Source organism: Mobula hypostoma, chromosome 12, assembly GCF_963921235.1.
Source record: "Mobula hypostoma chromosome 12, sMobHyp1.1, whole genome shotgun sequence".
Lineage (NCBI taxonomy): Eukaryota > Metazoa > Chordata > Chondrichthyes > Myliobatiformes > Myliobatidae > Mobula > Mobula hypostoma.
In genome coordinates this window covers 83503283-83527681 of record NC_086108.1, presented here as the reverse complement: position 1 = coordinate 83527681, position 24399 = coordinate 83503283, and the positions used below count along the sequence as shown (strand labels likewise).

General features: G+C 40.2%; 1 protein-coding gene across 1 annotated transcript in view; it reads left to right on the top strand.

Moving 5' to 3' along the window:
• Positions 1 to 24399, top strand: part of rad54l (RAD54 like) — a 39788-nt gene that overhangs the window by 10627 nt on the left and 4762 nt on the right. The window contains exons 7-17 of the mRNA XM_063064540.1: positions 930 to 999; positions 3922 to 4210; positions 5348 to 5472; positions 7115 to 7265; positions 7522 to 7648; positions 9338 to 9412; positions 12165 to 12304; positions 12569 to 12679; positions 14251 to 14374; positions 20143 to 20221; positions 22712 to 22891. Coding sequence (XP_062920610.1) covers positions 930 to 999; positions 3922 to 4210; positions 5348 to 5472; positions 7115 to 7265; positions 7522 to 7648; positions 9338 to 9412; positions 12165 to 12304; positions 12569 to 12679; positions 14251 to 14374; positions 20143 to 20221; positions 22712 to 22891 — 1471 coding nt within the window. The remainder of the gene's footprint in view (positions 1 to 929; positions 1000 to 3921; positions 4211 to 5347; positions 5473 to 7114; positions 7266 to 7521; positions 7649 to 9337; positions 9413 to 12164; positions 12305 to 12568; positions 12680 to 14250; positions 14375 to 20142; positions 20222 to 22711; positions 22892 to 24399) is intronic.

Genomic DNA, 24399 nt, shown 5'->3' with positions numbered 1-24399 from the left:
AAAGAATGAGTGACAGTAAAAATGTTAGAACTCCATAGCTCCCCACTCCCTCCTCCCACGCACAAGCAGCAGCAAAGCAACGACCCTTCCCCACCTCCATTTACTTCAGCAAAAAGCATCAGCACCCTCCACCCACCTAGCAAAAAATACCAAAGCCCCCAAGAAAGACCATGATCTGCAGTACAGCAAAAACTAATCGTTCAACTGACAATTTGTGAGTTTAGCAGTGAAAACAAATCTGAGAAGTACACAGAAATTTCAGTTTTTGGAACACCTAATAAATTCCCAATGCAAAACTTTGCTCACAACAAAATATTGTTTTATTGCTGATAAAATTGGTGGAAATTGTGTCATAGATGGCTTTCATTTTAATCTTTGGCCTAGAGGTTTTTTAAAGTTTCAGTTAGTTCATTAACTCAGTAACAATATTGCAATTTTCACTTGTCTGCTGTGGAAGGAGTATATGTAATTCCTTTTATTTGAAACTTGTATAACTACTAAATGATTGAATATTCATTAAAAATGACTTTTACAGTGCCAAAAATTAGAACATCCAAATAGGATTAAGTAAATGAACTAATTTTAAAGAATTACATTTTCTTAAGTGATGTATAAAGAGTAATCTAAATAAAAGATGAATCCAGATCATACAACTGGAGAAGTATTTCAAAACTATTCATATTTTTGACAGTGGACTCGTTAAAGGATTAAGGTTGCTTTTCAGGGATCTTGGAAATTTTGGAAATGAGCTGGTAATTGGGGAAAAAGTATATTTTTTAAATCCCAAAAAAACTAAATCAACAGCGCATTATTACTCAATATTGGGTAAGTTTGTAACAAAGTCAGGGAATGACTGGCATATTCATGCCAAAATAACTCAGCTTCATATGCATACATATTTCTGATTTTGAATGTTGTTCTTCCTTTAGAGATAAACTTCCAGTACATGTGGTGGTAGATCCGATCTTGTCTTCTGTCCTAAGACCACATCAAAGAGAGGTGGGTTTAGTAGTGTACTCTGTAAAGCTTTTTATGTAATTTATTGCTGAGAAAGCTATGTGATTCTGCTTTTGCTGTGACATTCCAATGTAACTATTGCATTGCTTAAAGAAATATTGGCAAGCCCTCAAATCAGGCGAAACAGGCTGAACTAATTTAAGAGGCTCCCTGCTCACCCCTTTCCATTAACAGTGCAGAAGTGCTGGTGGAATGTGAATGGAGAGCGATGAAGTTGTGGTGGCGCATTTCAGGTTGGCATTTGGTTTAAATCTAGTATAATCTAGAACTTCTCCAAACAGAGTTCTCGATCTTGGGTATGTCACCATATACAGGTGCGCGTGGCCAAGTGGTTAAGGCGTTCGTCTAGTGATCTGAAGGTCGCTAGTTCGAGCCTTGGCTGAGGCAGCATGTTGTGTCCTTGAGCAAGGCACTTAACCACACATTGCTCTGCGACGACACCGGTGCCAAGCTGTATGGGTCCTAATGCCCTTCCCTTGGACAACATCAGTGGCATGGAGAGGGGAGACTTGCAGCATGGGCAACTGCCGGTCTTCCATTCAACCTTGCCCAGGCCTGCGCCCTGGAAACCTTCCAAGGCACAAATCCATGGTCTCACGAGACTAACAGATGCCTATCATATATCATCACAGGTGTAGAATGGTAGTTTACTGCTTGCCAGAGAGAAGAATAATTGAAGGACCTGATGCAGGTTGATCTCGATTTCCTGAGAATCTGGATGTGACATGGAACATGTTACCAGAAACAATGTGCCCCTTGTGTCCATTTGGCTTCAAAAGATCAGTGAGACCATAGATGGAGAAAAGATTAGGGGAATCATTCTAGAGCTTAAAAAGAAAACTCAGCAATTTAAATTGGTATTGATTTATTATTGTAACCTGTACTGAGGTAGAGTGAAAATGTTGTCTTGCATACTATTCAAACAGATCAATTAATTTGATTGAGATAGTACAAGGCAGAATAAATTGTAATGGCTACAGTGAAAGTCTAGTGCAGGTAGACAAGATGGAAGATCATAATGAGCTAGACTGGGAGGTCAAGAGTCTATCTTAGCATACGAGGGAACCATTCAGTCTTATCACAATGGTGTAGAAGATGGTCTTGGGTCTGGTGGTGCATACTTTCAGGCTTTTGTATCCTCTGCCTGTTGGTAGAGGGGAGAAGAGAGAATGTCTGGAGTGGTCTTGGATTATGCTGGCTGTTGTTTACTGAGGCAATGAAAAGTATAAGACCATAAGACAAAGACAAAGGAGCAGAAGTAGGCCATTTGGCCCATCAAGTCTGCTCCACCATTTTATCATGAGCTAATCCATTTTCTCCTATTTAGTCCCACTCCCCCGCCTTCTCACCATAACCTTTGATGCCCTGACTACTCAGATACCTATCAATCTCTGCCTTAAATACACCAAATGACTTGGCCTCCACTGCTGCCTGTGGCAACAAATTCCATAGATTCACCACCCTCTGACTAAAAAAATTTCTTCACGTTTCTGTTCTGAATGGGCGCCCTTCAATCCTTAAGTCATGCCCTCTCGTACTAGACTGCCCCATCATGGAAAACAACTTTGCCACATCCACTCTGTCCATGCCTTTTAACATTCGAAATGTTTCTGAGGTCTCCCCCTCATTCTTCTAAACTCCAAGGAATACAGTCCAAGAGCAGACAAACGTTCCTCATATGTTAACCATCTCATTCCTGGAATCATTCTAGTGAATCTTCTCTGTACCCTTTCCAACGTCAGCACATCCTTTCTTAAATAAGGAGACCAAAACTGCCCACAGTACTCCAAGTGAGGTCTCACCAGTGCCTTATAGAGCCTCAACATCGCATCCCTGCTCCTATACTCTATTCCCCTAGAAATGAATGCCATCATTGCATTCACCTTCTTCACTACTGACTCAACCTGGAGGTTAACTTTAAGGGTATCCTGTACGAGGACTCCCAAGTTCCGTTGCATCTCAGAACTTTGAATTCTTTCCCCATTTAAATAATAGTCTGCCCGTTTATTTTTTCTGCCAAAGTGCATAACCATACACTTTCCAACATTGTACTTCATTTGCCACTTCTCTGCCCATTCTTCCAATCTATCCAAGTCTCTCTGCAGACTCTTTGTTTCCTCAGCACTACCGGCCCCTCCTCCTATCTTCGTATCGTCAGCAAACTTGGCCACAAAGCCATCTATTCCATAATCCAAATCATTGATGTACAATGTAAAAAGAAGCGGCCTCAACACGGACCCCTGTGGAACACCACTGGTAACCGGCAGCCAACCAGAATAGGATCCCTTTATTCCCACTCTCTGTTTCCTGCCAATCAGCCAATGCTCTATCCACGTATGTTACTTTCCCGTAATTCTATGGGCGCTTATCTTGTAAGTAGCCTCATGTGTGGCACCTTGTCAAAGGCCTTCTGAAAATCCAAATATACAACTGAGTCCATAGAGGGGAGGCTAGTTTCCATGATGTGTTGAACTGTGTCGTCACTCTGCAGTTTCTTGTGGTCATAGGAAGAGCAGTTGTATTGAGATTAGATGCTTTCTATAGTGCATTGATTAAAAATTGGTAAGGACCGGGGGAGGGACACGCCAAATTTATTTAGTATCTTGAAGCAGAGGTGTTGGTGAATGCTTACTGCATAATTTAAAACAAAGTCTGTGGAGAAACTTCTAAATTCATGTTGATGCAGTTTGTGGTCTGGTACTAGTGGATGTACCAAACGTAGTGGGTATGACACTATATATTTTCACTCCATAAGCAGGAAGGATGTAGCTTCCCATTAGTGTTTCCAGTTAGACACTATTAAGGTATGTTTAAAACCATGAATATAAGCTATTGTACCCTCCCACGTGATCAATGTAATTTTCTGTTTTCATCTCCTTTGACGGTGGTTCTTTTGTCTTTCAGGGTGTGAAGTTCATGTGGGACTGTGTGACGGGTCGACGAATTGTGGATGGCTATGGCTGTATTATGGCAGATGAGATGGGACTTGGCAAGACTTTGCAGTGTATTTCACTAATGTGGACACTCTTACGACAAAGCCCTGAAGCCAAGCCAGAGATTGGAAAAGTTATTGTTGTGACTCCATCCAGTTTAGTAAAAAACTGGTATAATGAGGTGGAGAAGTGGCTGGCGGGAAAGTTGCAATCCCTGGCTATTGATGGAGGAACTAAAGCAGAGATAGACAAGAAACTGGGTAAGTAAATTAAGACAACAGGAACTCTGCAGATGCTGGAAATTCAAGCAACACACATCAAAGTTGCTGGTGAACGCAGCAGGCCAGGCAGCATCTCTAGGAAGAGGTACAGTCGACGTTTCAGGCCGAGACCCTTCGTCAGGACTAACTGAAGGAAGAGTTAGTAAGAGATTTGAAAGGGGGAGGGGGAGATCCAAAATGATAGGAGAAGATAGGAGGGGGAGGGATGGAGCCAAGAGCTGGACAGGTGATTGGCAAAAAGGATATAAGAGGATCATGGGACAGGAGGCCCAGGGAGAAAGATGGGGGAGGGGGAAGGAACCCAGAGGATGGGCAAGGGCTACAGTCAGAGGGACAGGGAGAAAAAGGAGAGTGAGAGAAAGAATGTGTGTATAAAAATAAATAACGGATGGGGTACGAGGGGGAGGAGGAGGTGGGGCATTAGCGGAAGTTAGAGAAGTCAATGTTCATGCCATCAGGTTGGAGGCTGGAGAAGTCAATGTTCATGCCATCAGGTTGGAGGCTTGTAAATTAAAACTGCTTTGTAAGATTTTCATTTGCTTGGTTTGTTGCGTATATAAGGTTTATATTTATAAACACCACCCCATTGTTTGAACATATAATCTCAGTTATTATTTAAATTAGCTACTCTTTTTTTTCAGTTGAAGCATTAAGCTTCAGCAAGCCGATCAATGTTTTTTTGCAAAGCTGCAGTGAGAAAATATATTTTGGAAAATTGATGTCAAATTGACAAAAAATTCAGATGATGAAAATTCTACCTTGTAACATTGGAGTGGATTTTTTGGCTAAAGTTGAAGTTGACTGGTTAAACTGGATTTCTATTTGGTGCCTACTGACTTAATTGCAGCCTTGAAAAAACTGTAAGATAACAGGTTTGGATGTTAAGTTCTCCTATGAAATCCCTCCTTTATTACAAGTATAATGTGCTTGGTCTGTTCAGAGCCTTGCCTTGAGCAGACTTTTTTATATGTAGGCATCAACTCTGAGAAATTGGCAAGTAATCTCAGCTGAACTTCAGTGGAACATTATATTATTGGTCATGACATATATATATTGCTGCTTTATATTGGAACTTGTTCTGAGATTTATTTTTTCACCTTCTTCCACCCTATACAGCCACGTTTATGAGCCAACAAGGGTTGCGGATTCAAACTCCAATCCTAATAATTTCTTATGAGACGTTCCGATTACATGCTGATGTGCTTTGCAGAGGTCCTGTTGGTTTAGTCATCTGTGATGAGGTAAACTGTCTTGTTACTTAGTGACGTGTCTATGCACTTCAACAATATTCAACACCATATACAAGTTTGCTGATGACACCACTATTGTGGGCTGTATCAAAGGTGGTGATGAATCAGCATACAGGAGGGAGATTGAAAATTTGGCAGAGTGATGTAATAACAACCTCTCACTCAGTGTCAATAAGACCAAGGAACTGATTGTAGACTTCAGGAGGGGGAAACCAGAGGTCCACGAGCCAGTAGTCATTGGACAATCAGAGGTGGGGAGGGTCAGTAACTTGAAATTCCTGGGTGTCACTATCTCAGAGGACCTGTCCTGGACACATCATCTAAATATAATTGCAGAGAAAGCACGACAGTGCCTCTACTTCCTCAAAAGTCTGCAAAGATTCAGCCTGTCATAAGAAAACCTTGGCAAACTCGTATAGATGTGTGGTAGAAAGTGAGCTGACTGGCTGCACTATGGCCTGGTATGGGAATACCAATGCCTTTGCGTGGAAAACACTACAAAAGGTAGTGGACTTGGCAGAGTACGTCACGGGTAAAACCCTGCCAACCATTGAGTGCACGTACATGAAATGCTGCCCTAGAAAAGCAGCATCCATCATCAAAGATCCTCACCATCCAGGCCATGCTCCTTACTCGCTGCTGCCATCAGGTAGAAGATACAAGTGCCTCAGGATTCACACCACAAGGTTCAATAACAGTTTCTACCCATCAACCATCAGGCTCTTGAATAAAAGGTGATAACTACTCACATTTATGGACTGTTATATTGATATTTTATGCTCATTATTTATTTGCCATTTATTTTTATCTGCATTTGCCAGTTTGTTGTCCATTGATCCTGTTTACAGTTACTGATTTGCTAAGTATGCCTACAGAAAAAGAATCACATACAACACTGAGCTTACATGTATGTACTCTGATGACAAATGTTACTTTAAACTTTTTTTTTGAACTTTAACTATTCTCTGTGACCAGCTTGCATCTGCTTCATAGTTTGTTTTAATTAACACTCTCAGCATATATTTCCCATTCCAGATATCCTTGTTAAACAGGATTACAAGATAATTATACAAACGTTGTAGATTGAGTAAAGCTATTTGATGCTTATAAACCAATCCATGTTGAATGAGTTTATTTAATGCTTGTTGTTTTTCCCCATTATATTGTTTCTTTCAAGATTTCAGAGTTATGGTCCACATTGCTTGATTTGAATTCCACATTCTTTGACCACTGATGGTCACTTATGGCATGTTTTTGTAGTGTATGTTTCATTTAAATCTTGTGAATTACTAGCTGTGAATAATTTCTGAGAGTATTAAGGTGTGATGCATGTATATGTAATGCAACAGGATAATGTATTCTTTAAAATTTTAAACAAAAGTTTTAAGGGCCTACAAGGGATATATTTCTTTAATTGTCTATATCTGCTCTAAGGATTATCTCTGTCCTTTGTAAAATTCATTTAACAGCTTCTTTAGAATGTATACAGTGTACCAGTTGAAAGAAATTTTTCATCTCTGATTTGAATTAAGTTTTAATTTTAATATTTCTGTAAGTTTCCAAAATCAAAGATATCATTTTATGAAGTGAGGTCTTTTCTAATATACTCCGCTGTTCTTCATTTCCATCACAGGGTCATAGGCTAAAGAATTCAGACAATCAGACATATCAGGCATTGAACAATCTGAATGCCAAGCGTCGTGTGTTGATCTCAGGAACACCAATCCAGAATGACTTGCTAGAATATTTCAGCCTTGTCCATTTTGTTAATGCAGGAATACTGGGTAAGTTTTTTTTTTAAATTATAATTTGCACAGGCCTGTTTAATCAAAATTGGACTTGTGCAGTTTAGTATTTGTGTAGAATTCTTCGTATAACTAGAAGCTGGAAATTGGTTATCGTACTGTTTGTAAGATTTGTTCCCTTGTCCTTAACGTGATGAGACTTAAAAGTTGCAAGGATAATCTAGTACTTAATATTCAGCATGTGGCTTTTGCATCGTAGTTTGCATAAAGATTAATACTTGTTCAAATCTTCAAGGGACTGTACAAGAATTTAAAAAGCGGTTTGAATTGCCCATCTTGAAGGGTCGTGATGCAGATGCGAATGAAAATGAAAGATTGTGTGGTGAGGAGAAGTTGAAAGAATTGATCAGCGTTGTGAATAGGTAAAGCAACTAGTATTTATACTGATTGAGTAATACTGCTCAGAAATGGCCCCTTCAGCCCAAATTATCCATGCTGACCATACCATTCTCCCTGCTAGTCTGTTTTATGTTAAATTCAAACTAAATTCATAATAAAAGTATATGTAGTGGATTCTGGTTAATTGGGACACATGGGAACCAGTATATTTTGGCTCAATTAAGTGGCTGCCACAATTAGCCAAAGTTTCATGGAATTAGTTAAAAAAAAGTTCAAAAAGACAAACTAACTATAACTGAGTAACAAATTATATATTTAAATAAATACAGAACAATTAGAACACTACCAATACTACTACAGTATTATAAAACTGTATTAGTTCCTAATAGTTTTTGATGGAGCAATTTATGCTGTACCTGCTGTTGCGTTCTTTTGTTTGACTGTAAATGAACAAAATCAGATTTTTTTCAGTAACTACCTGGGTTGCCTCTGTGTGCCTCAGTTTCCTTCCACATCCCAAAAATATATTTGCAGGCTATTGTGGATAATCTCTAAGTGTAGCAGGGGTCCCCAACCTTTTTTGCACTGCGGACCGGTTTAATATTGACAATATTCTTGCAGACCGGCCGACCGGGGGGGGGGTGTTCAAGTAGGGCTAAGCTCACCTCAACATGCCTTTTACAGTTAGGGTTGCCAACTTTCTCACTCCCAAATAAGGGACAAAAGTAGCAGTCAAATCCCGGGACATTTTACCCCAGGAAAGACTACCATGACCATGAAGCCTCGTGTCGATTTTTTTTCCCCACAAATCCGTTTTGCCTTCATCTTCCCAACTACACTGTACATACAATATTTCTACTTTATATAGGCTGTGTATTTATCATATCATCATATCATTCCTGCTTTTACTATATGTTAGAGATATTTATTTTCGGTTTTATGTGTTATTTGGTATGATTCGTTAGGTTATTTTTTGGGTCTGGGAACGCTCAGAAATTTTTCCCATATAAATTAATGGTAATTGCTTCTTTGCTTCACGCCATTTCAGCACGAAGGGTTTCATAGGAACGCTGTACCTTAGCGGGGGAAATACAGGACAATCCAATTTAGCCCAATATACGGGAAGTCCCGGCAAATATGGGACAGTTGGCAGTCCTATGTTCAAGTTCAACAGTGCGTGACAGGGAATGAGGAAAGGTGCAGCTGACTCGTATCGTTTCCTCACGGCCCGGTAGCGCATGCTTTGTGGCCCGGTACCTGGGGATCGCTGTAGCAAGAAAGAATCTAGGGGGTGTTGATGGGTGTGTATAATAGAGAATACATTGCATAGATATAAGATAAAGGGACCAATGAGATTAGGTCCATGGCGGCTCCCATGAACAATGTCAATAAAAATATAAGAAAAAGGGTTTTCAGTTGCGTTTCAGTTTATGGGTGAAAGTATGCTATTCCATGACTTTATACTTTTAAGTTTTCTTTCTCTTACTGTTTTAACTTTCATGGTATAATCATTTTTAGTTGGTTAAAATGAATGGCCTCTGATATTGAGTACTGTAAGCATAACCTGGTTATAGGAGCAGAAATAAGGATCATGATGAAATACTGATTTTGAGGATTCATTTACTTATAAATTAAATTTGCTTTTCATGTTTTTCACTCACAATTTCATAATATACAGTGTGATGCTTCATTTGACTTGATCTTCATTTTAGGTGTTTGATTCGAAGAACCTCAGATATTCTCTCCAAATACTTGCCAGTGAAGATTGAACAGATTGTCTGTTGCAGGTAAAAGTGTTTTCTGTTTTGTTTTATCTGATCCAGATCCATTATTTGGTCAACAAGATGTGGTTTTTGTCAGTTTTTCAGTCTTGGTCTGTCCTGTGTTTCTGTGATATCACACCGGAGGAATATTGTATCATTCCTTAATGCATGCATTACTAAATGACAATAAAAGAGGACTGCGTGTCTTCATAATCTAAAAAAGTTAATAATTAGCAGATGGAAGAATAAATTGCTTCTTAAGCCACAGGAATACAAATGGGTTTTAGTCTTCTCTGTCTTCAATTCCTGAATTCTCATTTTTGATAAAGAAAATGACACATTCAAGGAATTACAGAAAAGTTACAACAAGAAAGGAGGCTATTTGGCCCATTGTGTCTATACGTATTGGTTGAAAAAGATAACCGACTTTACCTTGCTTTCCATTGCAATTCACAGCCTGATTAGATTGTAGTTCTTCAACTAAATGTCTAAGTTTGATGAGGATTTCTGCCTGTAAGAGTCTTCCAATAACCAATTTCAAGACTGTTCCCTGGATGAAAACACGTTCCTTCATCTTCCATTTCATCCCTCTGCCAATTATTTTACATCTATGAGGACTAGAATATAAAAACAAGGATGTAATGTTGAGACTTTATAAAGAACTGGTGAGGCCTCACTTTGAGTACTATGAGCAGTTTTGGGCCCCTTGCCTTAGAAAGGATGTGCTGCAAATGGAGAGGGTTCAAAGGAGGTTCACGAGAATGATTCCAGGTTTGAACAGCTTGTCATATGAAGAGCATTTTATGATCTGAGCCTGAATTCACTGGAATTCAGAAGAATGGGGGGGTGACCTCATTGAAGCCTGTTGAATGGTGATAATCCTTGATAGCGTGGATGTGGAGAGGATGTTTCCTATGGTGGAAGAGTCTAAGACCAGAGGTCACAACTCAGAACAGAGGGGCGTCCTTTTAGAATGGAGATGAGGAGAAATTTCTTTAGCCAAAGAGTAGTGAATCTGTGGAATTCGTTACCACAGGCAGCTGTGGAGGCCACGTCTGTATGTATGTTTGAGGCAGAGGTTGATAGATTCTTGATTGGTCAGGGCATGGAGAGATATTGGGGCAGGGCAAGAGATTTGGGGCTGAAAGGAAAAATGAATCAGCTATGATGAAATGACAGCAGATTCGATGGGCCAAATGACCTAATTCTGTTCCTATGTCTTATGGTCTTAAGTCCTCTCATACGTGATCCCTACCTAGGCCCCTTATTTTTATACCACAAGATATAGGAGCAGAATTAGGCCATTTGGCCCATCAAGTCTGCTCCACCATTTCATCATGACAGAGTTAGGCTATACACCTCAATTAGGTCTCTGCCTCAATTCCAAAGGAAACAATTCTATTTTATGCAGTTTTGTTTTATTCCCTAGCTTCATCATTCCAGAGTGCAATCATACCGTACTTCCCTGTAATGTTCTGAGCAGAAATGTATACGTTTCTCAAACAAGAGGCACAATGATGGTACAGCATTTAAATTACTAGATTAAAGATCCAGAGACCTAAGTTCAAATCCCACTACAGCAGCTGGAAGAACAGTAGTGATGACCATAAAGCAAATTGTTTTAAACATCTCACTCACTAATATTGTTCTGGAGAGGAAATATGTCTTCTGGGCTGGCCTGTATGTGAATGCAAATGCATTATGAAGCCACTCAGTTCAAGGGATATTAAAAATAGGCAATAAACGCAGGCTCACTAACCATATTAACCCGTGTTGTAGACGGCCCTCATCCTATGCTTCAGCTGATAAAAGAAGACTTCTTATAAATTGTATTGATTTGTTCTACATTTAAGAATTTGTAGATGTACTTTCTATGGTCCCTCTTCAGCAGCATTCTGTAACCTCTCTTTTTTATTTACTTTTTACACCACCTCAAGGGCATCACCTTATACATTTTATTTGGATTTTAACTCTAGCTGCCATTTCTCTCGTTAACTGACTGGACAATCTATTTCTTTCTACAGTCTAACGCTTTCTCTTTCTGTCAACCAGGAAATGAATCTTTGTGTAATCTGCAAATATTTTTAGTTTGTGCTCTCCATTTAGGTATAAGTGATTAAATAATGTAGACAGGTTCCTCAAATTTGCCTTTTTTTTTTAAGTTTATGTGATATGGCAGGACTAGCATTGATTGCCCATCCTTGTTGTTCTTGAGAAAGTGGAAAGTTGAACAACATCAGGTCTTGTTTTATAGTATAATCTTTATCCTTCACTGGTAAAAGACAATCTGAATGTGAGCACAACAGCTGGCATTAATAAAATATAACATTGTACACCATTCGAGTACAATTTCTCTGAAATCTGTTTAGTAGTTTCTATTCAAGAAACATTTTTGTTGGAGGTTCAAGTTAATTTGGAACTTTAAGCTCTACCAGTATGACTTGTGCAGGCCAAAATAGAAGCATCTTCTAATGTTAATAATGATTGAACTTATCACTCTTAAGTCCTATTGGTTTTGCTTTGCAGCAATCAAGAGCATTTTCAGACGTCTATTATTATAACCGGGACAGTTTAATTGAATTTCACTTGTCCAGCTGAATAAACTTGTGCATGACTTTTATACAGAAAAATATCTCTATCACAGTCACTTTTTCCTTTTCTATACCCAACCCCTACCCACAATATAAGGGTAAATCAAATTAAGATTGATATGTATTTCGTTCTGCACCATGTTCTCCATTTCAGTCAAATTACATTAGTCATTTCTTTCCTTCAGACTCACTCCTCTGCAGTTAGAGTTGTACAAGCTGTTCTTAAAGCAAGCCAAACCAGCATTGGAAGTGCAGCAAGCTCACAACGGGAAGATAAGCATTTCCTCCCTGTCTTCAATTACCTCGCTAAAGAAACTTTGTAACCGTAAGTGGTAAAATAATGAGCTGTCTTTCTTAATGTTTCATAAAATAGCAATTTTATATTTCAGTGTATTAGTTCTATATTAGTGGGAAGCCTCAACCTAGCTTTTATTAAAGAACCAAAGTTTTTTTTTAAAGTAAAAGAATTTTAAATGAGTCATAAAAGATTTGCCAGTCTGATTTTTATTTTGTAGCAGAAGGTCAAGACGAATTTAAATATGTAGTTTAATTTTATAAGGAAGTCTTCCTTTTCTGTTTGTCTGTCTAGACCCAGGGTTGATCTATGAGAAATGTGTTGAAGGTGAAGGAGGATTTCAAGGAGCACTTGATCTCTTTCCGCCAGGATACAGTACAAAATCCGTGGAGCCTCAGTTGTCTGGTAAAACTTAAAGTCCAAATTTCTGAATCAAAATTAGATTTTCCTCTTCTAATGTTTTCTATTAATCTTGATGTAAACTGTGTTTGTTCAATTGGGTTCTACAGATGTCCCATTAGAATGGCTGGCTAATGCTTTATCATCTAGAAATGTCACTAGATTGAGCCATCTACAGCTACATAGAAGCTCTCTGTATACTTGTGTGATTTGGTGTTTGTATTGGGCAGCAGCATGCAAACCAATGCTCAATAGTTGCCTTTCACGTTCTGTTAGCCCCCCCACAACCCCGGTAGTTGCTGTCATGTTGTTTGTTGCTAATTCACTGTCAGGTTGTACTCCGCTAAACTCTTCTTGTACTTGAGCAAAGATATTGAAAGTCCATCAATTTTCTTTGCTCTAGTTTGTCACCAGGATCAACTTTAGGAGGGTGAATTCGGTGGGTAGTGTTTTTACTTTATGCGTGGTGGGGTGGAGATGTGTCTCTACCAAAGGAAGAGTAAGGCGCTCCTTCCCTCCGCTAGCCTGCAGGTCATGGGCAAGGTGCTTAGCCCCACCCTCCCCTGATCAGGGCCATGTGAAGCCATGGGAACAGTTGGTAGATGGTTGTATTAGCAGCTGGTGCATATCACAAGTCCTGGTTAAGCAACCACTGATGCCGGGCAGATAATCTCTGAAGAGTATTGATAATGGCTGGGGTCACCCATCTTGTAAAGACACTGCCCAGGAGAAGGCAATGGCAAACTTCTTCTGTAGAAAAATTTGCTAAGAACCAAACTTCTGTAGAAAAATTTGCTAAGAACAATCGTGATTATGAGACCATGATCACTTATGTCATATGACGTGGCACAACTAATGATGAATATTTTACTTAATAAAGGGACCATGGTAGTTTAGCAGTTAGCGCTATGCCGTTGCAGCTTGGGGGCATTGGAGTTTGGAGTTCAATTTCGACACATTCTCTAAGGAGTTGTACATTCTCCCTATGATCGTGTGAGTTTCCTCCTGGTGCTCTGCTTTCCTCCCACATTCCAAAGACTTACCAGTTAGTAGGTTAATTCATCACTGTAACTTGTCCTGTGATTATACCAGGGTTGCTGGGTTGGGCCGAAAGGGCCTGTTACACCCTGTATCTCAAAATAAATGAAGTTCAGCCAGGGAACACTTCTCCTTTATACTAATTTCTTTGTGATAATGTACCAACAGAGATTTTTTTAAATTATGAAGAAGGCCAATTGGAACATTTGATCAAGGCTTTCAACAACCAATGCCATAAATTATTGAAAGGCAAATTTATCCAGAACTAACATCTGACCTAAAGGAGCAATTAAGACTACTATTCTGCCATAGCCTTGAAGGAAATTTCCTCAGCTGTCTTCAGTCATAATCAACATTATACATTCCACCTTGTTTGTTCTCTGCTTGCAGTCACCTCGAATATATCAGTGTTTGCAAGAAAATTCATTGAAGTTTTTACCAGCAATCCTAAGAAGTGCTCTTAGTTTTGTATTTAAATGACAGGTGGTATGATATGATTTTTAAAAATTTTCTTTTAATCCACTTCTATGTTACTCCAGGCAAAATGCTTATTCTTGACTATATCTTAGCCATGACTCGAAGTACCAGCTCTGATAAGGTGGTTCTAGTATCAAACTACACACAAACTCTTGATTTATTTGAGAAGCTCTGCAGAGATAGGAGGTGAGTCCAAGCAATACAAATAAACACATGATATTTTGAACTAGTGTGCCCCTCCACAGCAGATAGATATAATAAGACGATCTTTAGTGTAAATTCTGTGACAAATTATACAAGGTATTTTGGAACAAGTTAACCCGTGAATTTGATTATCAGCTGTAACTACTGAGGTTGTAAATAAAGTTCAATTGATTTATTGTGTCTTCATGGCATCCTAGATTGGGAATCAGCCTTCTGTGCTTGTGGGATCTGTACAGTCAATATCAACAGCACTAATATAGTGATCAGCACCTTGACTGAACGATGGTAATACTGAAATCTAGATTAAAGTGTTAATGTAGATTATATTTGAAAATGTTAGCGTGGGGCTTGAGATGAAAGTGTTTTCAGATGGGCGTTTGCGCATCCTTTCTGTGTAATGTCATCACAAAATCACAAGTTAATTTTGATATATCAACATATGGATTTCTAAATGTTCATGTAAAGTTTTGCCTGTATCCCAATTCTCATCATATCCTTTGCACCAATGGTCCTAGCTGACCAGCGTTAGCTCCTGGCCCAGCAATGCCACAACTTTAAAATTCTTAACCTTGTTTTCAATTCTCCTTATGTGCTTCTGCCACCAAATGTCTTTAACTGTGTCCTGCCGTAGAATCCTGGTTCCTACGTTGCTTGCAATCTGCCTACAGCCATTTGAGTAATGGAATTTCACCTTTGCAGAATTCACAACTCATTATTCAGTAATTTGAGATACAAAATAATATTATAGCTCGCTAAGTTTATATGGGTGACAAATAATTAAATAAATACAGACTGTGCAATGGTTATGAATGCCCAAAATGTCGATACTCCCACTACAAGCAATCTACCATAATATTAAATTCAAAAATCTGAAGTACATTCATATTTTTTTCCTATGAATGGCAGAACTAGATTAAGGCAACTGGACTTGTTGTCTAGAAGACGTTTCACCACTCATCTGAGAGGCTTCTTCAGCTCTGATCCATGGTGGGTAGTTTTCCGGCTTATAAACTCTGAGTTGTTTATAGTGCATTGTAGCTAAGTGGTGTCGTACTCCATTCAGGGATGGATTTTCCAGTTTGACAAAGATGGCTTCTTTAACCCCTCTTTCAAACCACCTGTCCTCCCTGTCCAAAATGTGCACATTGTTATCATCAAAGGAGTGTCCCTTGTCCTTTAAGTGTATATATACAGCTGACCTGAAGTGTTAGCCCTCCTATGTTGGGCCATCTGTATGTGAAGTGGTTGTGTTTTTCACCTATATACAGATCTGTGCAGTTCTCATTGCATTGGATAGCATATATAATATTGCTCTGTGTATGTTTGGGTGTGGGATCCTTGGGGTGGACAAGTTTCTGTCTGAGTCTGTTTGAAGGTTTGAAAAACACAGGGATTTGGGGTTTGTTGAAAATCCTTCTGAGTTTCTGAGTATCTATGAGATGACTACGTTTTCCTGTCTGCTTTGCTCTACCTCTGTCTGTTGGTTTTTGATGCACATGTTGGATAGGGAGGAGGTTTGAAAGCCATCTTGGTCAAACTGGAAAACTCATCCCTGAGCAGAGGGGGTGGTGTCTGACACTATCAGCTACTTGCAATCCAGTCCTAACATCCTTACCCCGGCGTCTCCACAACAGTTCACATCTCCATTCATGCAAAGGTAAGACTAAGGACCCTCTCATTACCTCTACAACTCTTAACAACCCTCATAGGTGATCGCTATACCTTTAAACAACTCAGAGTTTATAAGCCGGAAAACGACCCACCGTGGATCAGAACTGAAGAAACTTCTTGGATGAGTGGCAAAATGTCTTCCAGACAACACAACCTAGCCTTGATTTACTACTGCTTGATATACAGTGACCTGGATGACTGCGAACCTTCATAGACAGAACTAGATTCCTCTCTTTCACTGATTTTTTAATCGGTATGATGTGCTTTTGGTACCATTCATTACAACACTATTGAGGTGTGGTTACCATGTTGAGTGACTGTATTTTCTGACAAAATTAACTTCTGGATGATTGTAAAAACAAAACCTGTTCTTTACCTGCTGATGGCCTATAAACAATTCTTTCAACTCTTGTTTGGTGCTGCATGTGCAAATGATGCAATAATTGCAATATGCCCCATTTCTGGGAATGCATATCTTCCCCTACTGCAGCACAAGAGTCTTTTGTATCTCTTAATTGTAGTCCTAAAATTTCTCCACCCTGCCATCTTTCTTTCCTGGTTTAGGATTTCCCTGAATCCTACCTCTACAATCAAGTTCGCCTGTTTTTGAAACAGTTGTTCAATCGGTTGAAGCCTGATTAAATGCTGCTTTAACAACGTGGCTGGAATCTAAAATACGGACTTAATACAAAGAGCAAAATACACAGTGGGTAAAAATTACTGAAATGATGCAAATTGCCTCAGATGGCAACATTTCTTTATCTCACTGATTAGGATGCTTATCACAGGCTTCAATCTTCACAGTCTCAATGACCAGAAGTGAAGAGGCGACACTCTTTACGTGAGATTTTTTTTTAACTTGTGGCTTTATCTCTCCTCTTGAATAAACATGATAGTGAGGGTATGATGTACTGTCACTGGTGATGTCTTTTGGTTGAAATGAAGAGATGTTGAAAAAGTCTGGTCATTACCTCGTTGCCTTTCACACCTTCCTGCTGGATCCCACCACCAAGGCTATCTTTACTCTCCCCCCCAACCCCACTTTCTGCTTTCCTCGGGGATCACTCCCTATGCGACTCCCTTGTCCATTTATCCCTCCTCACTGACCTCCCTCCTGGCACTTATCTTTGCAAGCAGAACAAGTGCTACATCTGCCCTGCTTCTCCCCTCTCACTACCATTTAGGACTCTAAACAGTCCTTCCAGGTGAGGTGATACTTCACCTGTGAGACTGTTGGAGTCATTTACTGTGTTCAGTGCCCCCAGTGTAGCCTCCTGTGTATCAGTGAGACCAGACGTAGATTGGGAGACCACTTCACCGAGCATATATGCTCCATGCGCTAGAACAAGCCGGATCTCCCAGTGGCCACCCATTTTAATTCCGCTTCCAATATGTCCATCCGTGGCCGCCTCCACTGTCGTGATGAGGCCACCCTTAGTTTGGAGGAACAAACTAAGTTTGGAGGTTGGGTAGCCTTCAACCTAATGGCATGAACATTGAATTTCTCAAACTTCTGGTAATGCCCCCCACCCCCCTACTTCACCATTTCTCCTCCCACTCCCTCACCTTTTCTCCTTGCCTGCCCATCGCCTCTCTCTGGTGCTCTTCCTCCCTTTTTCTTTCTTCCATGGCCTTCTCTCTTTCTCCAATCAATTTCCCAGCTCTTCACTTCATCCCTCCCTCTCCAGGTATCACCTATCACCTGGTGATTCTGTCTCCTCCCCCATCTTTTAAATCTACTCCTCAGCTTCTTTTCTCTTCCAGTACTGCTGAAGGGTTTCAGCCCGAAACGTTGACTGTACTCTTTTTCATCGATGCTGTGTGGTCTGCTGAGTTCTCCCATGTTCTGTGTGTGTTGCTCGGGATCCTACCACTGAGCACATCTTGCCTCCCTCCCCCCCCCCCCACTTTCTGTTTTCCACAGGGATTGCTCCCTAAGCGATTCCCTTGTCCTTTCGTCTCTCCTCACTGATGTAGCTCCTGGCACTTAACCTTGCAAGCAGAACAGGTACTACACTTCCCCTACACCTCCTCCCTCACTACCATTCAGGACCCCAAACAGTTCTTCCAGGTGAGGCGACACCTCACCTGTGAGTCTATTGGGGTCATCTACTGTGTCCGGTGGCGTGGCCTCCTGTATATCAATGAGACCCAAACTAGGTTGGGAGACCGCTTCGCTGAGCATTTACATCTGCCAGGAGAAGTGGGACCTCCCAGTGGCCACTCATTTTAATTCCACTTTCCATTCCCATTCCAACATGTCCATCCATAGCCTCCTCCACTGTCGAGATTTTTGCCACACTCAGGTTGGAGGAACAGCACCTTATATTCCATCTGGGTAGCTTCCAACCTGATGGCATGAACATGTGATTTCTTGAACTTCTGGTAATGTCTCCCCACCCCACCTCACATACCCCATCCTCTTTTTCCTCTTTCGCCTCCCTCTGATGCTCCTCACCCCCCTCCACCTTTTCTTTCTTCCATGGCCTTCTGTCCTCAACGATTAGATTTCCCCATTCTCCATGGCCATCTATCTGCCTCTGACATCAATCAACTTCCCAGCTCTTTACTTCATCCCTCCCCCTCCCGGTTTCGCCTGTTACCTTGTATTTCTCCCTCCCCTCGCCCCACCATTTAAATCTACTCCTCATCTTTTTTTCTCTAGTCCTGCTGAAGGGTCTCGGCCCAAAATGTCGACTATGCTGTTTTCCATAGATGCTGCCTGGCCTGCTGAGTTGCTCCAGCATTTTGTGTGTGTTGATCGATGGAGGTACCGTCCAACAGATCAAGGCAATGGCTCACCATCAGCTTCTCAAGGGCAATAAGGAAAGGACAATAAATGGTGGTCAAATACCAGAAGACATGCATTCAGGGTGAGGGGGGGAGTTCAAAGGAAATCTGCAGGGCGTGTTTATTCAGAGTGTGATAGGCGCGAGGGGTGGTGATAAAAGCAGAAATGATGGTGGCATTAAAAAAAACATTTTGATAGATATGGATGGATCACATGCAGGCAGAGTAGATGGCCAGAGACCTTTTCTTAGGGTGGAAATGGTTAATACAAGGGGACATTATTTTAAGATGATTGGAGACAATTTTAGGGACATGTTCAAGGTAAGTTGTTTTTTTTACATGGAGAATGGTGAGTGTGAGGAAAGCGCCACCAGGGATGGTGGTAGAGGCAGATACACTGGGGGAATTTACAAAACTCTTAGAGACATGGATGGTAGAAAAATGGAGGGCTGTGTAGGAGGGAAGAATTAGATTGATCTTAGAGTAAGCCGAAAGGCCGGCACAAAAATTGTGGGCCGAAAGGCCTGTACTGTGTTCGGCGTTCTAATTCAGCATAGAATCCACAACTTTCCTTTTAGGAAGGTTGGGTGTATTATTTTGAAATTTATAGCTAAAATGAAGAAAGAGTGGAGAAGTAAAGAAAAGCTGTTTGATTTTGTAATTGATTGATACTAGTTATGAAGCTACTTCTGCCCCAGTGTTAACAGTGATGGTTGTTAAGACTTTGTGGCATTTGACCTGAAACTGCATGACTGACAGAATATAGAAAAGTACAGCACAGGAACTGGCCCTTTGATGCACAATGTCTGCACCAAATATGATGCCAAATTAAACTTTTTGCCTACATATGCATATTTTTTCATTCTCTGCATAATCACGTCTGGCTTAAAAACATCTTAAATACACTATCGTACCTGCATCCACCACAGCCTATTGCAGTTACCTACCACTGTCTGTTTAAAAAGAAACTTGCAACCATATAAATCTTTTAAACTCTTTCCCCCTCACCTTAAATGCTTGTCCTTTGGTATTTGTCATTGCCACCCTGGAGAGAAAAAGCTGCTCGTTTTGACAACAATCTAAAGACTCTAGTTAAATGGTTTGTGGGTTGAAATAAATATCGTTGGTGGCGTGATACAGAGAGAGCCTGAAGGTGCATGCGTAATATGATTCTATGCATCTTCTGATTTTAGATCAGAGAGGATTATTTACTATGTTTCATATTTCCTATGAAATATTTGCTCATAATTAAAAGATCAATTACTTTTAACTTCCTTTCCATCTATCAGATACCTTTATGTTAGACTGGATGGTACAATGACTGTAAAAAAGAGAGCCAAGATAGTGGAACGTTTCAATAACCCTGCGGTAAGTGACAGCATATGCTTTTAAGAACAGTTTAAGAAAAGATGAAGTAAGGCCTGATTCCCCTACATCAGGGGTCCCCAACCTTTTTCGCACCGCGGACCGGTTTAATATTGACAATATTCTTGCGGACTGGCCGACTGGAGGGGGGTGTTCAAGTAGGGTTAAACTCACCTCAACATGTCTTTTACAGTTAGGGTTCCCAACTTTCTCACTCCCAAGTAAGGGACAAAAGTAGCAGTCAAATCCCGGGACACTTTACCCCAGGAAAGACTACCATGACCATGAAGCCTTGCGCTGGCACCTGTGTGCGCATGCGTGATGTGTGCATATGATGTATGCATGTGCATATGTGCCGATTTTTTTCCCCCAACAAATCGGTTTTGCCTTCATCTTCCCGATTATCCTGTACATACATTATGTCTACTTTATATAGACTGTATTTATCATATCATTCCTGCTTTTACTATACGTTAGTGTTATTTATTTTCAGTTTTATGTGTTATTTGGTATGACTTGTTAGGTTATTTTTTGGGTCTGGGGACACTCAAAATTTTTCCCCATATGAATTAATGGTAATTGCTTCTTCGCTTTACACCATTTCGGCACGACAGGTTTCATAGGAACGCTCTACCTTAGCGGGGGAAATACGGGACAAGGACGGTCCTGTATGGGACAAACCAATTTAGCCCTATTTACGGGATGTCCCGGCAAATATGAGACAGTTGGCAAACCTATGTTCAAGTCCAGCAGTGTGTGACAGGGAATGAGGAAAGGTGCAGCTGACTCATATTGTTTCCTCGTGGCCCAGTAGCACATGCTTTGCGGCCTGGTGGTTGGGGACCGCTACTCTACAGAGATATATTGTGCTCTATAGCTTGAAATTTAAAGCAATGTGAATACCCTGAAACTCAGTCTGGTACATCTCGGCTCAATCACCAACTGGAGAATGAGGGCCACCTGTCTGCCCTGTCTTCTCATTCTGTGCCTAAGCTCTAGGCTCTCTTCCCCATCTGGTATGAAATTCAGAGCTCTGTGAGCTGAGAAGTAGGTGTAACAAGCTTTTTGATAATGGTCCAAACGGTCTAATGGCACAGTAAATGAAATGAAGAATATGAAAGATATATGAAGATGTATGAGAGATTTGGGATGAGAGGAGGTTACAGAGGTAAAGTAGGGTAATTTATTAGGGATCTGAGAATGTTAAATTATATCATTAGAAATTTTGCATTGGCCCTTACAAAATATATTATAGTTCTATGGATAATTCAATGAATTAAAGTGATTCATGGGAAATTAAATTTGTGTGATGATTACAATTATTACTTTTAATTTCTTGATAGTCCTGCTGAGTGATTGCTTATGATTGATTCCTTGAAAAGTCGTATTTAAAATGATACAGCTGAAATTTAAGGATTTTTTTTGGACCACAAGAGTTTTGTGAAAGTGGATTTCTATATCTATCTCAACTAAGTCATCTCAGTAAAAATAATAAGCAGGCATCTCTTTTAATTGATGTTCCTGAGTAATTGCACATTCTACACTTGTATGGAGGATTTAATACCATATCAAAAAGAATAAGCTGTGCTATGTACATTGTCTATAAATCAGGCAAGTAATTATATTTGGTTACAGCTATTACTATGCTTTTGTTTTTACCTGAACTGTCAACACAGTTTATTTGCTGATCTGGGCATCTAACTCAGATCCTAGCTCTAACGTAGAGCTTGAGATTCAAAATGCAACTGCTTTCTACTAATCAATTTCAAATTCAAATTTATTATTATTCAACTGTATACAGTTATTTCACCAAACAAGACATCGTTCCTCCAGACCAAGTTGCACAACGTGTACATGTAACTCACACACAACACATAAATTAATATTACCTCAAATAAATTAACAAATTATAAGGTGCATATACGATACAAGTTTAAAAAGTATATAGTATAGCACCATTAGGGTTTTATATGTGATAATACCTGGGTGGTGGCAGAGAGCTCAATAGTCTTACAGTCTGGGAGAAGAAGCTGTTTCTCGTCCTAACTTTTCTTGTCCTAATGCTACGGTTCCTCCTGCCTGTTGGTAGAGGGTCAAAGGGGTTGTTGAACGGATGGGAGGGGCCATTGACAATGTTAAGTGTATGCAGCGATCCTGATAATTATCTCTAATAGGTGAAAGACAGACCCTGATGATCTTCTCAGCAGTCCTTGCAATCTTTTGTAGGGACTGGTGGTCAGATGCCTTACAATTCCTGTACCACGCAGAGATACAGCTGATCAGGACACGCTTGATGTGCTCCTGTAAAAATTCGTTAAAATGAGGTGGGGAGCCTCACTCCCCTTTTCCTCCTCGAGAAGGTCTTCAATGTCTTAAGTTTATGCTTCTTATTTGTTTAGAAAATATCTATAATTCAAATTTTATACTTAATAAAAATTATCAAGATAGAGTGGGATTTTACCAGGGTCTCACTATTTATTTATTTTCTTTCAGAACCCTGAATTTATCTTCATGTTGAGTAGCAAAGCTGGTGGGTGCGGCTTGAATTTAATTGGTGCAAACCGGTTGGTCATGTTTGATCCAGACTGGAATCCAGCTAATGACGAGCAAGCGATGGCTCGTATATGGCGAGATGGACAGAAGAAGACTTGCTACATTTACAGGCTTTTGTCGGTAAGGAGCTGATGATTTGTCAATATTGCAATCCTGGCGCTCTTAATGTGTCCAGATAATGAAGTCTTTGAGTCAAATTGGAAGCAATAAAAAGGCCAAGCATCAGGTAAAGCAGGGGAGAGAAGTCTTAACAGTTTATGATGTATTTGAGTGTAGTTCTTCATAACATCTTTTTGCTTTATAAAATTAATTCCGAGTAGTAAAGAGAATTTGCTTGCTTTTAAAATGTGTGCTGTGTGTTGTATGTGTTGTGTAATAATATGCTTAAAGTATCAGCATTAGGATGCGATTGCTCTGGAGAAGGTTCACAGATTTACCACATGTTGCTCGGGATAAAACATTTTGTTTAAGAGGAGGTCCCAGGTAGGTTGGAATCTTAGAATGATTTTATCATTATGAAATCATAATGCCAAGAGACTGTGTAGATGCTGGAGTAACAGAGACAAAATACTTTAAACTTTAAAGTGTGTTATACACTCAACCAACAAAAAAGTGCCTGAAATAATGAACAATTTTTGTATGTAACTAAATTAGAATGGTGATATTCTGGGGTTGTCATGACAAATTACCGGAGTACAGAGTAAAACCCAATTTATACTTCTGCGTCAAATGTACACCGTAGGTACTACGTACCCCACGCCGTAGGGTGACGTGCACCTCCCCAAAAAAGTAACTCGCGTGTCGCAGACCACAACAACTGTGATTGGTCCGCTTGGTAGCATCGCATTTCCTCCTACGCATTTCCGGTTGCTTTTCTCCGCCATGTCTGTACACTGATGTGAAATAAATGGTTGGAGACGATGAACCAAATCGTCAAATCTACCTGCCGACATCCGAAAATATTTGAAATGCATTTCCTCATCCGTGTCTCTCACGAAGAAACTCAACACAGTGGCATAGAAACCCCACGGCCAACCAGCATTTTGGCGGTGAATTGCAGAGCGACGCAGACACAACTACGCATGCTCGCTACGGTGTAGGGCTACGCAAAAGTATAGATCAGGCCTACGGCATAGGCTATGGCATAGCCCGGATGCACAAGTATAAATCAGCCTCAGAATAGAGGGGCATCCATTTAGAAAGGGGGTGAGGAGGAATTTCTTTAGCCAGAGTGGTAAATCTGTGGAATTCATTGCCATGGGTGGCTGTGGTGGCCAAGTCATTGGATATATTTAAGGCAGAGTTTGATAGATTCTTGATTAGTCAGGGCGTGAATGGATACGGAGAGAAGGCAGGAGATTGGGACTGAGAAAGAAAATAGATAAGCCACAATGAAATGGTGGAGCAGACTCGATAAGCCAAATGACCTAATTCTGCTCCTATATCTCATGGTCAACAGTACTCTTTATTATAGCTGTCCTTATCCGTTCTGAACTCCATTCCTCATTTACCCCAAGTTTGATGACTTGGACAGCCTCTCGGTCCCCAATGCTTTATCTTAGGTTTAATCATTTCATGTTATTGCACTTTCACTCAGTACTCAAACATATAAAACCTTGGCTCTAGTA